Source organism: Cardiocondyla obscurior, linkage group LG02, assembly GCF_019399895.1.
Source record: "Cardiocondyla obscurior isolate alpha-2009 linkage group LG02, Cobs3.1, whole genome shotgun sequence".
In the NCBI taxonomy this organism is placed as follows: Eukaryota; Metazoa; Arthropoda; class Insecta; order Hymenoptera; family Formicidae; genus Cardiocondyla; species Cardiocondyla obscurior.
The window spans coordinates 7,545,109-7,561,860 of NC_091865.1; the positions used below are offsets into that span (position 1 = coordinate 7,545,109).

General features: G+C 37.6%; 3 protein-coding genes across 4 annotated transcripts; 1 reads left to right on the forward strand and 2 right to left on the reverse strand.

The window, feature by feature from the left end:
* Positions 1–11: 11 nt before the first annotated feature.
* On the reverse strand, positions 12–8,060 carry L(3)72ab (U5 small nuclear ribonucleoprotein l(3)72Ab). Its single transcript, XM_070674793.1, has 6 exons — positions 7,951–8,060; positions 7,605–7,768; positions 6,854–7,373; positions 6,520–6,766; positions 5,986–6,313; positions 12–5,657 (listed from the first exon to the last, which is right to left on the reverse strand). Exons 1-6 carry the CDS (start codon positions 7,993–7,995, stop codon positions 560–562), a joined length of 6,402 nt encoding a protein of 2,133 aa, XP_070530894.1. The 5' UTR covers positions 7,996–8,060; the 3' UTR covers positions 12–559.
* A 299-nt stretch (positions 8,061–8,359) lies between these two features.
* On the forward strand, positions 8,360–10,175 carry Rpn9 (regulatory particle non-ATPase 9). Its single transcript, XM_070674225.1, has 5 exons — positions 8,360–8,561; positions 8,651–8,764; positions 8,964–9,290; positions 9,372–9,704; positions 9,789–10,175. Exons 1-5 carry the CDS (start codon positions 8,446–8,448, stop codon positions 10,054–10,056), a joined length of 1,158 nt encoding a protein of 385 aa, XP_070530326.1. The 5' UTR covers positions 8,360–8,445; the 3' UTR covers positions 10,057–10,175.
* A 144-nt stretch (positions 10,176–10,319) lies between these two features.
* On the reverse strand, positions 10,320–16,592 carry LOC139113240 (choline/ethanolamine kinase). 2 transcript variants are annotated; one of them, XM_070674226.1, is made up of 6 exons: positions 16,147–16,592; positions 13,802–13,914; positions 13,240–13,719; positions 12,917–13,163; positions 11,359–11,523; positions 10,320–11,278 (listed from the first exon to the last, which is right to left on the reverse strand). In XM_070674226.1, exons 1-6 carry the CDS (start codon positions 16,162–16,164, stop codon positions 11,165–11,167), a joined length of 1,137 nt encoding a protein of 378 aa, XP_070530327.1. In that variant the 5' UTR covers positions 16,165–16,592; the 3' UTR covers positions 10,320–11,164. The 2 variants fall into 2 exon arrangements, with proteins under 2 accessions (XP_070530327.1, XP_070530329.1); XM_070674228.1 differs by lacking the exon at positions 16,147–16,592 and adding an exon at positions 14,012–14,448.
* Positions 16,593–16,752: the final 160 nt, after the last annotated feature.

Consider the following 16,752-nt stretch of genomic DNA (forward strand, 5'->3'; position numbering starts at 1 on the left):
AACCTGTACTGTTGTTTTTTTTTTTTTTTTTTAATGAAGGAAATAATATATGCAAGTAATTTTCTACAGATGTAATTATTGTTGTAATATTATTTATGAAAATAACATTGTTCTAATTACAGAATAACTTGATTAATAAATACCTAGTGGCATCGTTAGATCGACGTGAAAATTACTTGTCTACAGAATATGCTTGTGGTAGAATTTTCGAATAAATAAATAGAAAAGCACTATGATACTAGCGATACGGTGGTCAAAAGTTTGGAATTTGCACGACAATTAATACAGCTGACAAAGTAATTCGTACGTATAACAGCAATGAAATATTAATTAATAGTGAACTGGATAGTGCATACAAAAATCGAAACAAATTAAATTAGACAATTTTTAATAAAAGAAACTAATTTAAATTTATAATATAAATTGTTTTAGCACTGTCGAGAATTAAAAGTTAGTAAAAAATTAATGAAAATGGTTATATTGTAATACTTTTGACATATACATATACACGATACAATAAAACTGTATGTTTTAAGTATAATACATATCATTATAAATTTTAATCAGAATCAGAAGCTGAACTAGCATCCGATTCGTATTCTCCAACGTTAATAGTGAACTTGTATTCTTGATCGCAACCTAGATAAGCGTCGCTCATAAAATACAAAGTATACGAGTGCTGACCAGGTGCAGGAGCAACAAAGTCCAATTTGATCTTTGCTTTTTGTTGTAACGTTAAGCGCTTGATAGAGAGCAAAGAATTGCTCTTTGGATCACCGATTACTACCCACCAGCCTTCTTCACGTTTTTGCGGGAAGAATGGAGCAACTACCGGCCCGATTACTTCGTCTTCTCGTTCCAATTGTACAATCACATTTACCGTACCACCGCTATGCAATTTATCTTTATCTTGTACTTCGTATGACATTTCGATGTTGGGATATCTATTGCAGAATTTTGCGACGTCTGCCATCTGCGCGTCTGTTAACTGTAGCAGCCGATTTCGATCGTCATCCTCGAGCTCCATCACGTCGAACACAGTTTCTACGCCTTTGTCGGTGCAACGTTTGATAGTTTCCATTGTGAAATGCGGTAGTTGCTTCAAATAAGAATCTTTGGACCACATCGCTTGCGTTACCATTTGCGCGAGTTCCATAGCAGCGACAGCAGGTGCCAACCATCCGGAAGAACTCAGTACGTCGACGCAAGCTTGTATCAATCTCACAGCTTTGCCCAGGACTAATTCGGTGTCTTTTTGTAATTCCGGGCCTAGCTGTATTCTTGACAAATGAGCCTGTAAAAGAAGTTGTGCTTTCACGTGAGGATCTGCCATTCTAACGGCTTGCGGCGCGTGAGGTAAACGAGCAGCCAAACTTCTCAATAAATTCTCTTCTCTTTGCCGTACTGGAACGCTTTCGTACTCTGCAGCCGCTGAAATAATTTCTAACAAACCTCTAATCTTTGTTTTATTGTTGAGAGATAAACTAAATAATTCAATGGTGGCGTAATTAATATAGTAATAGGCGGCGATCATTCCCAGATTGAGCGGAAGAGTATCCATTTCATCTTCTACAGCGACACATTTAGCTTGTTCCAGATCGGTTAACGTGCTCTCAACCAGCTCGGACAGATGATCCGAGAGATGCCTGTGTGTGACGCCTTGCAGGCCATAGTAATTAGGATTCTGAGTAAGTCGTCGGTATAAGAAAGTCCATGTGAGATAATCTACAGCATCTTGTTTGTTTTCAATAGTTTTTGTTACAATTTCCGCGTTAAAGTGATCGTGCAATCGACGATCCAAGTGGCTCTCAACTGGTAACGGCTCGTTCAAAAATTTCTTAAAAAAATCTTTTTTCGAGCTTTGACATAAAAGTACGCACTTGGCGTCTTCGTCTTCTAAGGGCCGATTAGCTCGCGCTACCATCTGCAACACGTCCGTGATCGGATAATCTTCGTAGGCGTGCGTCTTGCCGTTATAACACTGGGTGTCCATGACCACAACGAGATGAGAATTAATTGATAAACCCCAGCAGAGATCTCTGGTAGCAACTGCCACTTGTATAGCTCCACTGTCAAATAGTTGCTCAACTAAACGGCGATCGTCGGTCGACAAACCTTCGTGAAGGTAAGCTACGCCTTGCGACAAGGTTTCTTTCAACGTTTTATCAGTCATTCGATCGAGAAATGGTTTAATGTCGGCCTCTTCTGCGTTGAAAAATCTCGACGGTTGACCTTCAGCTGCTGTAAATGTAAGTAAGTCAATGGCCGTTAATCTCGCCTGCCGACGCGTAGGTACGAATACAATCACAGGTTTGTGCGCAGCATGCCGAAGAATCGCATTGTACACTGGTTTTGCCATGGCAGCTAATCGCGATGCGTTATGAGTAACGTTTATACCTTGCACGTGCAATTCTAATGGCACTGGTCGCACAGAAGGATGAAAATTAAAAGTTGCCGCTGCCGGTGCACCCAACCACTGTGCGGCGTCCTTAGCATCAGCTAGCGAGGCTGATAACGCTATTATTCTAGTGGGTTTGTCGAGCTGCGAAGAAATGTAACGCGCTCGAGAACAAGCGACTTCTAACACAGGACCTTCTTCACCGCCGATCAATTGCAGTTCATCGACGATAAACAGCTGAATATTTTGCACGTTCTTTCGTTGTTTCCATCTACGTGATAATACATCCCATTTGTCCGCTGTGGTAATAATAATCTGTCCTTTAGCCAGTAGCTTTAAATCTGTTCCCGTTTCACCGCTCAACGTGACAACTTTCCTTCCCAGTTGTTGGCCAAATTTTGCCGCCCAGTCGGCGTATACCAGTTCAGCTAGAGCTTCTTTACTCACCATATATACGCACCGTCCTTCCGGATTCTGCGTTAGTAATCTTAGCACCGCAAATTCCGCTATGGTTGTTTTCCCTGAACCCGTCGGTGCTCCAACAAATACATTATCGTCGGAATTATAAATTGCGTTAAATACTTGCGTCTGAATCGGATTAAATTGCGGAAAATCGGAATAAATACTCTCAAATTTAGTATTTCGTAACGCCGTGATCGGCAGCGCCTGTAAATCTAGCAATTCCGTGGGTGGTAAATTCTTCTCAGGCAATATTAAATGTCGAAAACTAACGGGCAATTGCGTCTCCGCGCCGATCCATCGATCGGACACCACCCGTAAAAAGTATTGTGGTGGCAAGGGCTCAAAAATTGGAACGAAGAATTTAATTATGTGTTCATCGGCTGCGTATTTAGCTTTCAATAAAAAGTATTCGTGATGTAATATCACTTCCGAATCCACATCCTCGACCAAGATCCAAAATGCTTCCGACATACCGTGAACTTTTTCGTCCCACTGAAAATCAGGTGCGATAGTTAGTACAACTCTTAAAGTAGAACGTGTGATCGGCTGAATATGAGTCGATAAATCCAATTTTGGAAATTGATGAACGTATTTGTGAATAGTTTTTCCTAGCTTTGGCACGCGAATTAACTCGCCGATTTCATTTGGCCCAAGATCGTAAAGCCTCTCCCACGGGAAATTTTTCTTCTCGATTTTCTTCACAATTTCTTCCGGCATTTTGCGAAACTGTCTAAGCGGTGACATCGATTGCCACATTCTACGATCGATCATCTTGCAAATGGATAAGCATTTATCCGCCAATTGTGCCCAGCCACGGAATAAAACTATTTCAAAGATAGCTCTCATAAGGCGAGAAGCAGATTGCGTCACAAACACCATATCGGACATAAGAGCGAATCCCTCGAGTTTCAGCTGTGAAATATACGCTTGTAACAATACGTTTACTTTCGCGCTCGGTTCTTCAATACTTTCTTTTACTGGTATCGGTACTCTCTCCATTAATTTTTGGAGCTCCAGCTTCTCTTCCTCTCTTACGTTTATATTTTTAAATTCACCTGATAATGAGAACACTCGGAATAATTCTATCTCGCTCAACGTGCGTTTTAACAATTGGTTATATGTAGACATTGTTTCATGAGTGCAGTAATAATGAGATGCAATTCTACCTAATTCGGTTGCCTGAAAATTACCGGACTTGCGATCGTACTTTATCAAGCCGCTGCGATCTAATCCAATTGCTGCCGAGTGAATTAAGTCAGCTCTGTGCCGCTCCAGTAAAGGATCTTGTTTCAATTTGTCATGACTTATTCCATATAGATTTGGACAGCGAAGCATTCTGATATAAAGGTAAGTATAGCCAAGCCAAGTGCCTGCGTCTCTGATATTTTGAATCGTACCTAGCACCACCTCCGCGTTCAGCATGTCGGACATTTTACTGATTAATTGAGATTCGATAGGTAGTTGCTGATTTAAGAGTGACAAATAATATTGTAATTCGCTGTGATTCGTGATAAGAATACCTTCTCCTTTCGTATCATATTGCGGTCGGCCGGCTCGTCCTAACATTTGCAGCACGTCTAACGCGCCCAGCTCGACCCATCTGCCTTTTTCTGGATTATATACTTGAGTACCTTTGATAATAACTGTATGAGCAGGCAAATTGACGCCCCAGGCTAAAGTCGCCGTAGACACAAGAACTTGTATATGCCTATCGACAAAAAGATCTTCTACTAATGTACGATCGACGCGAGTCATACCGGCGTGATGAATAGCAAAACCGTATGGCAGCAGATCCTTAAGCTCTTGATTTTTCACTTGCTCCGCCTCTGTTCTCAAAACCTCCATCGACGCAGAACCTTCTCTAAGAAATTGACCCAAGGTATCCTTTTCTAGGCACATGTCTCGAATAGCACGTGCTGTTTTTCCAGTTTCTTTACGCGAGTGTACAAATATCAATACTTGATTCCTACCGGCGTGTTCCATGGTTTTCTCGTATACAATTTCGTTCATCACCTGGAAGCGTTTCAATGCTTTTTTCTCAGTGACACCGATATATTGCTGTTCTAAAGCGACGGGTCTGAAACTGTTGTCGAAATAAAACAATCCTGTTTCCGGTTTAATGCGCAAAAATGCTGCGACATCTTGATAATTCGGTAACGTGGCCGACAAACCAACAAGGCGCACATCTTCTTGAGTACTTTCAATATTTCGTATTGTTCTTGCTACCAACGCCTCTAAAACAGGACCTCTCTCATCGTGCAATAAGTGAATCTCGTCAATAATAATCAATCGTACTAACGACGTAAACGTTTTTTCGCCACCCTTTCTCGTTATAATATCCCATTTTTCCGGTGTGCAAACTATTACTTGAGTAGCAACAATTTGTTCTCGCGTTAATTGATGATCACCCGTCAATTCAGACACAGTTAAATTATATGTTGACAATCGTTTACGGAAATTTCCGACCATTTCTTGTACTAACGAACGCATCGGGGCGACATAAATTACTTTAAATTCATCTGCATTGATTGTACCATCGGCATTTATGTGTTTTCCAATCTCCCGCATCATGCACAATAAAGCTACGTTGGTTTTACCGGCTCCTGTTGGAGCGCACAGCAGTAGATTTTCGTCACTCTCCAGCGCCGCCTGATATAAGCGACTTTGTATACGATTTAGCGTCTTGAATCCTTCAAAAGCAGGTTGCACATACTTGGGCAATTGTTCGATCGGATGCAGTTTCTCATTTTCCGCGAACGGTTTTGGTTTCAAAGCGGGAACATGAACTTCTTCATATCTGTAAATATTCACAAATATTATACCAACGATAAATATATCTAACAAAATTGGTGTTAAAAATAAAATCGCTTTTATTGTTACCTTTTATCTCGAAATATTGTTGCCGCTTAAAAGCGACGTTGATCTTTCGGGCTTGCTCGAACAGTCTTATAACGATTTGAGAGCTCGATAGTGACAGTTAATCTCAGAAACGCGAAAAAACTAATATCCGAATCTAATGACGCGCGCAAATTAGAATTTCTTAAAAATCACCGCGCGCATGATTTCTTTTAGTGTAGTAAAAACTTGAAGAAGAAGTGAAAAAAAAACTGTTACGTTATACTCACCCTTTTCGCTGTTTTCGAAAACTTCCATCTGGTAACTGACAACGTTTATTTGCCATAAAGTGGCTTCCCTGAGCAAATATCAAATCTTCCAAATCTATCAAATTTCTTGTTCCTTGAATTTGTCCTCCAGGCCCTCCCGTGTCTTCATTCTCTTCGCGTCTTTTGCGTTGCGATCTCGCTTCCATTGTCTCATCGGCGTCATCTTCACCTTTACCCGTATCTAATTGCCGTAAGATTTTCGCGAGAACGGGCTCATCGTTCATCTTGTTACGGATTTTTTGTCTTTCTGATTCAGACTGAGATGAGGCTAACATTGTACAATATGCAACTGTAAATTTTATAAATAATTAATTAAAGTTTTCTCTTTTAAGTATGAGGTACATTTAAATAACTGCAGAAATATAGTAATAAATGAAAAGAAATCAATATGAATCTAACGATACGTTAATTTTTTTTATGCAAAAAAATTTTGTTACGTGTATACGTATCTACATGCAAACCTTATCCGTATGTCGTTATAATTAATCTTTTTACCTGTGTGTCTGTACTTTTTAAGTTGTTTAATAAAGTCAAAACAGTCATAGCCTAATAAAAGTACAAGCTGATTTTCGCATTCACGATCGTCTGCAGCATCTTTCAAAACTGCTAATACTTCGGCAGCTCTCGCTTGTGATACCATTGCATCATTATATATTCTACTTAATCTTCTTTGCAACCAATACGCGTCTATATCTAATGGATGTAATGGTTTTTCTTTTTTCATTTCTTCTGTTCCACCTAACTAAAAAAAGAAAAAAAAGGATATATAGTTGCAACATACAAATATTCAGAAATTATTAACAAAATTAATCAAATAAAAAAAATTTACATTTTCTGCATGAATAGCTCTATCGTCGTTAGCCTCTTCACCTTCATCCCCTTCATCATCATTTTCTCGAACCTCTCCGTAAACGTCTTCATCGTCTTCCTCGCTACTTTCCTCAAACTGTACATTAATCCCGTATGTTTCGTCAATATTTTCATCATTTGTTGTATTTTTTTCATCATTGCCAAAATCAGTGATTTTTTTTCCAAGATTTACAAGCAAAGCAAATCTTTCCTCTGCTAGTACACCAAGTAAAAGTTCAGTTTCTTTCTTCTTTTCTTTTTCTTTAAGTCGATCATTTTTTAACACAGCCAATACTTCATCAGCTGCACCACAAAGGATATCGCGCGGTTGATCACCCAAAGCTTCTTGTATGAAACTGAGCAATACTTCATAAGTCTGACGAGTTTCTTGTGTTTTTGGACGATATACAATACCAACCATTTCATCTACACCCTCAGACAGTAGAGTTGCTCCTTTCATTCGTGTAAAATCATATTGAGCTTCGTCACGTTTTTGTCGTCTGCAAATAAACATACATCCTCTATAATTTCTATTTAATCGTTCATAAACTACACATTTCTGTACATCTGTTAAATAACGAAAAAAAAACCCAAAAACTTTTAAAACTATTATTATTAAAATTAAAACACCACAGATTTATACAGTAGTCAAATTAAGACATAATTTTAAATATTTTGTTTTAATACCTTTTTATGATACTTATTTTTGCGCGTACGTGTAATAAACTTACTTGACTTTTCTCTCCTCTGCCTTGCCAGGTCTGGTACGTTGCGCCCGGTCGCCCATACGTGTACCATCCAGCTTTCCCACAAGGGACATAACTTCGCCGGTAGCTTCATCTCGACTGCGTCTTTCTATTAACCGGACGTCAGCTTGTAAAACAAGATTGGAGTTCTGCAAAACATTAATGCAATGTGACGCAAAGGCATTCGATACTTAACCTATATTATAATTCGATATCTACCAGATACTATAAACGTGTAAAATAGAAATATGCATATTATAAATACCAAAAGCAATTTCAAGAATCTATCGTGTCATAAAAAAATTGGCAGTGCTGAGTAAAATATACAAACCGCTTTATATTCGTATTGTAGCTGACGCGCAGCAGCATCCGCCATGGTATCGTTTTTACTAGTTTCGTCCGTTTAATTACAGGTGTTAGTTATAACTAACTAACGAGGCCCGCTGGCCGTATTGAACCAACACGCTATTGGCTGGGGAGAAGTCGAGACCGAGGTAGACTCGATGCTCTCAACCAGCTAGTCGATACGATCCATCGACGGTCCCTATACAGGAGTGACAGTAACTGCAGCCAGAGAGCTCAACTTGGAATCGCGGCTTCCACGCGTACTGATGCAGAGGCTCGTCCGTGTGAAGCTAACGCTTCGGCAACCGAAGCGCTGGCTTCACACGAACAAGCCTCTGCAACAGTACGCGTGGAAGCCGCGATTCTGAGTTGAGCTCTCTGCCTGCAGCCTCTAGTGGCCGGTCGTGAGCTCGACTCCGCTCGATTCTGACCAGTCTAACCCGATTTTACTCTCGGTAAAAACTTAGTCATCTGGTTAAGCATGGCGGCGACCGTGGCGGTGAAGGATGTTAACACTTTTCTCAGTCAAAAGCAAAATGTTGCCGATAAGGAGCTGGCCGCAGAATGGGCGCAACTCGAGGAATTGTACAGCAAACGGTAATATAATAATACGATATTTCGCGTAGTAGGATAACACAAAACGTGGAAACACAATGACGAACCTTTTCGGTGTCGGTGACTTGCAGGCTTTGGCATCAGTTGACACTAAAGCTGGAGACGTTTGTGAAGAACCCAGTGCTTCAACAGGGGGATAATCTTGTGCAACTCTATGTTAATTTCCTCTCAACCTTTGAAAACAAGTAAGTATTGTAAATTAGATTATTACTCATAAAAATAATTATACCTTATATAGTATATGACAGCACTATTTATATTTATATCGATCTTTTTATTATTTTTATTATTTTATTGCAATTTTATATACAATAATTTATAGCAATCTATGTATTGCTTTGTGTTAATTTTATATTAAAATCATGTATTGTGTTTTTTATAAAGAATTAATCCATTGTCATTGGTGGAAATACTGGCACATGTGATACAACAGTTCCAAGATAAGCAAGAGGCAATTAAATTTCTGGAGAAAACAGAAACTAAAGTCCAGAGCAACAATGAAGCTATTGCTCTTTGTAAGGTTCTCAAGGGACAAATTCTGTTGGATAAACTGAATAATCAGGAGCAAGCAAAGAAAATCATAGAGGAAGTAGAAGCTATGCTAGATAATGCTGATGGTGTTACAACAGTTCATGGACGTTTTTACCTTCTTGCTAGCCGATTGTATAGATTACAAGGCAAACATGCAGAATATTACCGCACAGCATTAAGGTATTTTTACATATAACTTTGTATAAATAACTACAAGTAATTTAATATTTTTAATTAAACAGTTTACTTTTTATTTTTAAGATATCTAGGTTGCATCGAATTGAGCAGCTTGACTAGGCAGGAACAAGAGCAACATGCTTTCTTTCTTGGACTTGCAGCTCTCTTAGGTGAAGGCGTTTATAATCTTGGAGAATTACTAGCACATCCAGTGTTGGAATCATTAAAAGGTACACCAAACAACTGGCTTGTTGATTTATTACAAGCCTTCAATGCTGGTGATATTGTTGCATTGGAAAGGTTAAAACCACAGTGGAGCAAAGTAGCTGATTTAGCAGCACAAGAATTAAAATTGAGACAAAAGATTTCACTTCTATGTCTTATGGAAATGACTTTTAAGCGACAGGCAAACAATCGGTGTGTATAATTATAAGCACATGATTTAAGATCTTTTTAAATTGAATAATTTACTTTAATAAAACGTGTCATTTTTTATTTTAGACAATTAACATTCACGGAAATCTCTCAGGAGACGCGTCTACCTCTTGGCGAAGTGGAATTGCTAGTGATGAAAGCTCTTGCCCAAGGTCTTGTGCGAGGAGCCATAGATCAAGTAGCAGGTACTGTCAATATGACTTGGGTACAACCGCGCGTTCTAGATCGCAGTCAGATTGCGGGGATGGTACAACGCCTTGATGGATGGTGCAAAGATGTTAGCTCGATGGAAAAACTCTTGGAATCAAGAGCTTCTGAAATTCTCACTCTCTGAGAGTACAGGCTACTTTCGATTTACTCGTTTGTTGTGTCAGAATGTTGGTTCATGCATTCACAATTATATGAAATCAGTTTCTTAACATGTCGCCAATAAATATGAACAATTATTTCTTACATGTGCGTTTATAAAGCCGTTTTTTTATATATTTATTTACTTATAAATAAATCCCGTATCTTTTTTTTTTTTTTGAGTTTAACAGAAGAAAAGTTCATCTAAGATGCAATCTTTTACGAGAAAAAGAAAGATTGCAATATAGAAACAGAACAGAAGTAAACGTTTTATTTGGAAGTTCGTGAAAATACATTTTTTTTTTTAAGGTAAGGTGCATTATATATCGATATATATCAGTGATGAGTGTTAAATGCTTTCCTCTAAAGTATGATATATAAATATTATGATACATAAATTATACAGTTTTAAGTAAAAACAACATACTAAATATTGTTAATGCTATTTACAACTAATTTTACGTATTACATGTAACAAGTAAATAAGCATGTGAAGTTGACTGACATCACTTTTGGATACAATCTTATAATAAATATATAAAAGCTAAAAAGATGTACATACATACATACATACATTGTCTTCAGAAACAACGGGTTTTCTCACAAATTGAGCAATGTAATTCTATACAGGTTTTTTTTTTTTTTTTTTTATAAGTCCCAAAGCTTATCATATTTTTAAGTCTTTTAAATAAAAAAAATAAGTACATTTAAGTACTCTGTTTTTTTTTTTTTTTTTTTTAGTTTTAAAAATTAACTGAACAAATGCAGTTAATGATACTAAGTAAAGATCCATACGTTTAAGTACATGCTTATTCTATATCACATGATTGACTTTCCACCATTTAGATTTTCCACTCGATCTGCTTTTCTCGCATCGATTACGTATTTTGTACAAACAATGCAAGTAGCGGGCTACATTATTTCGTAATATATGAAATAATGATCTAGCGTTCTCAGTTAAGAATTTACTCGCCACTCGTTTAGAGCACACTAGTACCATCAGTTCGAAACGATGGGTGAAACAAAGCTGGCTACTGCTATGTAGCAAAATATTTATATTTTAAATGCATCCTCTTCTGTTCAATTTTGTTCTTTCAATCTATATCCAAAGATTTCCTCTTTAGGTTGCCATCCAAAATTGGTGGTCCAGAAGTAACAAATTTTTCTTTTAGATACATATAATTCTTTAATCTGGAGGCAGCATAATCCTGATACAAGAATAACCACATATTTAAAATATATTCAATGAAATATAGTCAAAGAGTGAAAATACAAGGAAAATATATACCCAATAGCCAAATGGTATTTGTGAAAGTTTCGCGTTTACGATGCTCCAAAGACCCCAGAATAAATTGCTAGCAAGTGAAAATACTCTTACTTCCATCATGACGCGTTCTTCCTCCAGAGATCCTTCTTTTCCCAATGTTCTCAGGTAGGCTCTTATGAAATTGAGCTGTCAAAAAAAAAACAATTTTGTAAAAATAGTATTAAAGAGAAGGCGTTACCCTACTCTCTTTAATTTATTTAATAATCAAATATATATAAATATATTTCAATAGCATCATGAAGTAATTTTTTAATAAACTCATTTGTATATTAAATCTTTTATGATATATGAAATTATATACTAATTTTTTATCAAAATGACTTTTACAATCGTTAATATTGTACAATAATATGAACAAATTAGACATACACAGAGCTTGATTTGCTAACAAATGAGACATATCAAGCATAAAAAGAATAATTTACGATGTATTATATTACAATCCAGAATCTGTACCCAAAGATATATTCTTGCAGATAAATATTTTAAAAAATTAGTATAAATTATTCACGCCTATCCATTACTGTCAGAAGTATCTCCTATTTATTTCAAAATTTTCGTTAATATTTTATCATAAATTATTATTCCAATAATCATAGTCTGAACTATTTGAAAAATTATTTACAAACTCAGGTATGAATTCAGCACATATTAATTATGCATACAGAATACGTGTCAATTAAAGTGCTCCAATGGAAGGTAATGCACTTTTAAAAGCACAATTATCCCGAAAAAATACGTTCGAAAGGGTACGCAGGCTATGAATTGACTAGTGAGGAGAGTGTACAGGTACTCTAGAATTGTAGATGAGCGGATTGGTGCTGCCAAGGTGGTGGTACCGGTGGCACCCAGGTTTCCACAAATGTAGAGCACCCACATGTCGGGATCCATCACAGCACAGACAGTTTCACATTGACGGCCAATTTTTTCTCTGTTTGCAGGCCTCAGCCTTGTCTTGACGGATTGCGGTCCTGTGAAACTAATATATACACACGCAGCACACGCTAAGCCGACTCTCTACCTACTGTGCCCTGGTACAGTACCGAATAACACTTAGCAACCAAAAGTTGCGTCATTGTAGCATTACAGTATCATAAAATTTCGACTAAAGTAATTTACACATTATACGTTTTCACGACGATTTGCATAAAACGCGTACATTATTGTCAAATTACCATATCGTTGTTAATTTTGGACGAATATTGACGATATGCAATTGTGAAAAACATAAATGCAAAAAAATTTTCTTACCTAATAATAAAAAATTAAATAGTCGATATAAGTTGCCGATCAAAGTTCACAAACTTCTCCTTTGCTTATTTCAACTTTTCACTTTTTGCAACTTTTTAGATTGATTTCGTAATACACCCATTGTATTTATATTTTATTTATATTACATAATCAATGGTTTAATCCGCTCTCGAGAACTTATGATATGATAACACTGAATGAAACATATTGAATAGATATCTTACCCGGATTACTTCATCTCAAATCCCTTCAATTAGTTCATGCTTACCTTTTGCTCCTTTGTGGGACCAGCGGCCGGACGTTCGTGAAAGAAAGGATATTCTGGCGCTGTGTAGTCGTACTGCCATTCCGCGAAATGATTGGCGATATCAAATCCTCGATAGTTGTAGGAACAATATTCGAAGTCTATAAGTACTAACTTGGGCTTTCGCGTATTTTGAAGTAAGAGTATATTTCCTTCTTGCATATCATTGTGACAGAATGTAACTGGATGTTTCTGTTGCGTTATAATTGTCCTAAAATCGATATTAAAAAATTTAAGTCTTTGATAAGCGATATTATTCTCTCAACTTTCAGGTACTTCCTGTTTACCTGAGCCAACTAATTTCTTGCTCCAAATCTATGCATTTTATCGCATTAACATGTTTCAAATGTCGACTGTCAATGTCTTCAGTATTTTCAAGAATATCTGTCGTTGTAATAAGCCAGTTTTTCATTGTATCCCATATCCACGTTGGCTCTTTGCTAATCGGTATCTGCATTGTGTGTATCTGTCCCATTTTCTCTGCAATTAGTAGACTCAAAGTCGAATCTGCCAGTTCCTTTGTCAACAAAGGTCGAGCCGGTATATATTCCTCTATACGGCCGCCAGGGAATACTCCATGTAATTTAGGACCAAGCTTTCTCTCAGAGAGTAAAGTAAATATCACCGACTCTGTGATAAGTCCCTCTAAAGCTCTTTCTCCATGCACCTGTCCATAAAGGCGCAACAAAACCTGACGAGGCTCTCCTCTGATCGGAACTGTCCCTTCGGGAAGCTGGACATTATACAGCCAATTACTTAGACCACCACTGAAAATAATTAAAAAAATTTTGTTATTCGTTATTTCTGTTGCTCATATATTCTTTTTAAAACATCTTTATCAAAACAAACCTAACGCGCTTAAGAATAATATTCTCAGCTGTAATGTGCTTCCACACGCCGTGCAAGTAATCTCGACAGATTCTTGCAGCAGTTTCCCTCATCTCGGGGTTCTTCTCCGACATCTGTAAAGAAAAAAGATATCGCGATTAGTCAGCTTGCAACACTAAGCGCATGAAAGCGATCGCGCCACTCGTTTCTTAAAGCATAGTTTTCTCTCACCGACTACGGAAAAGTCATCTAAACGATTGCTTGGAGATACAGAATAAGCGACAAAAGTAACCAAGAGACTCAGAGAAATGTGCAATTCCCGGAGTTGTTTTTCCGTTTATTTGTTCAGCCAGACATGTGATCGGACGCGCGATTAATTATAAACTGGGCAAATAATGAGATTATCATGCCAAAAGGTGCGATCGTGCGTACGCGATCGGGATCATCTGCTGATGTCAGGAAAAACGTATGCCAAATGCCAACGCATGCGTCATAATGTCTCTATCAGTGACTCTCAATGTGCGCTTTGTTAGGGTTGAAACCCTAAATTTATATCCTGATATACCCGTGGCTGCTTCTTGGAAGATTACAAATTTAAAGCTAATAATTTCTCCTCGCTCACGTAGATCTAATAAATAAAGATTTTTCGCAAATTATTTCGTTCAATCTTCTTTTACGATCACTGCCTATCCGAACACTTTCAATCCTGCAACTAACTCTTTTCGACTGCGAACGTTACGCAGTAAGTCCTAAGAAACTTCTATTCTTAGATATAAAGAAAGGGAGAGGTATATACCTACATAGTCCGAAGAATATGAGAATACACATGATAGAAAACTATATTAAACAATGAAAAAAATTAATAGTCATTAATATCTTCGTTTTCCTGCCGCGTTATAATCCTGCAAACGCAACATCTGAATACATATATCGAGTGTTTTATTGCAGACGAGTATTCTCTTATCTAAAAAAAATTTTTATCTTTCTTTTTTATCTATATTTTTTAAGCGTCAACGATCTCGTCGATTCGAGACAGAAAAAATATTTAACAGACTCTTCCATTCGTCTATAAACATAATTTTATCGAACAAAATTTTCAGTTTCTCTCCGTACTTTCGTTCGTTTCGATTAGTTAATTTTATAACATAATTATAGGTTTAATTATATTAATTTTATCTAAAGTACATTTTATCGCAAGAGTATAATATGTAATTGCGAGAACACGTACAAGACACAAAGAACATACATATATGTTATGATATATAACTTTAGTTTTGCATAGCGTGCATTTATGTGATAACATAGTGCGCATATTAATTCTGCCTCTCGCAGAGATAAATGCATAATTTATTTTGCGCGCAATTTAGGAATTTTTAAGACAATGAATAAGGATAGAGATTCTGGTTCTATAATTTTCTATATCTTTCGTAATCCTGCATTGCAGATAAAAAACGAACACTACTATTTTGACGACTAGATGTGAGAGTCTCAAGAGGAACAATGTGATATATCGGATAAGACAGATAAGCGAAAAATTGATAAGCGTCGCATTTCACGTACAAAATTCAGCCTAATCCGCCTTTGATCCGGACAACAACTACATGTTTATGTCTCATCGGAATTTGCTGCGCTTTCGCAATACAAAATTTGAAGATCGAAAAGCGGAGAAGCGAAAGGCGAGAAAATTAATCATGTTTATCCTTCCGTACGTTCTCTCTATGAAATTAAACATGTCAAGAGGAAGGGAGAGCGGAAAGAGGGCAGAGAAAGCACGACAGAAGGAAAACAGCCTATTGATTCCAACGAATAAACACGCTCTTATTAATAAACATATTTTTTTAGTCTCTGGGAAATCGAGTGGAATAAAAAGTGCGGCGGAAAAGCGCGGTGTCTTAAAGGGTCGAAAAATAGCATCTAACTCTAACGCACGAACACGTTCTTTTTTTTTTTTTTATTTTAGCTACGGGGTAATCGAGCAGAATAAAAATGAGGCGAAGAAGGATATAAAAGGGTTCGAGAGAATCGAAGAACAGCGTTAATTTCGAACGCACATTTTTAAACAGCTAAATGGAAAATAAATGCGACGAAAGAGAAGAAAGACAAGGTCGGAAGCCGAGGAGCAGCAGTGCATTTCCGGGAAGCGATTAAAACGAAGTGATTCAACATTTAGTAGTGTTACGCGAGTACATGCAGCAGGAAAAATTCTGTTTTATAAAAAAAAAAAAAAAAAAAAAACTTCTGCATTCAGGCGGCAAGGTCACGTTATTTGTTCTTGTTTTAACGTCAGAATGACACATTTAATGACAACAACGTCAACTTGCTGCCTGAGTAATATTAAAATGAGGAAAATTAAAATATATAAGTACCTTGTCTTCGACGCCCATGTCGAAGTCTCGTAGTATAAGTGTGTTGCACACAGGGAAATAAAATAGGTGGCGATTATCCAATGATGTAGCACACACTTAGCGCTTAATTACTGCCGAAGCCGATTACAACGTGGCGAGCTATTTCATAAGATTCAACACTGGATAAGATAATGTCCTTGCATTCCAGTGTTCTTGAGAAAGAATGAGTTTCCGGCTGTCGTCACTGATGGGATTGGGATTAGAACAGATGTAGGAGCCGTACGAGGTAACCGGATTCACCAACACGTAGTTTCCTGGAAATAATATGCAGATGTCTTACAGTTAGGTAAAGGAAGACGGAGGATGTGATCGGTAAGGCTCGGTTCTTTTCTCAAAATCCTCGGGAATCAGAAGACGTACTGCCGGATAGCTGGACACGCTTATAATGACTCACTGCTGCTTCGCCTGGTACGCTGGCACCCGGTTGTTTTTGTCGCGGCTCACGCAAGCGAGCGGCTAAGCGCCAATCCGTGAGATGCACGAGGAGAGCCGGTGGGGCGGTAATGCGATAACGCTATGCGGCAACGTGACGCCACGCGCTCTTTATCGCACGTATTATACTACGTC

Excerpts from the sequence above, each read along its gene's own strand:
- LOC139113240 (XM_070674226.1), bottom strand. Across the intron at positions 13,720-13,801 it reads ATTATTCTTAAGCGCGTTAG|TGGTGGTCTAAGTAATTGGC; the intron begins GTTTGTTTTGAT and ends AATTATTTTCAG. Across the intron at positions 13,164-13,239 it reads CAAGAAATTAGTTGGCTCAG|GACAATTATAACGCAACAGA; the intron begins GTAAACAGGAAG and ends TATCGATTTTAG.
- Rpn9 (XM_070674225.1), top strand. The coding sequence starts at position 8,446 with ATGGCGGCGACCGTGGCGGTGAAGGATGTTAACACTTTTCTCAGTCAA. Across the intron at positions 8,765-8,963 it reads CTCTCAACCTTTGAAAACAA|AATTAATCCATTGTCATTGG; the intron begins GTAAGTATTGTA and ends TTTTTTATAAAG. Across the intron at positions 9,705-9,788 it reads AAGCGACAGGCAAACAATCG|ACAATTAACATTCACGGAAA; the intron begins GTGTGTATAATT and ends TTTTTATTTTAG.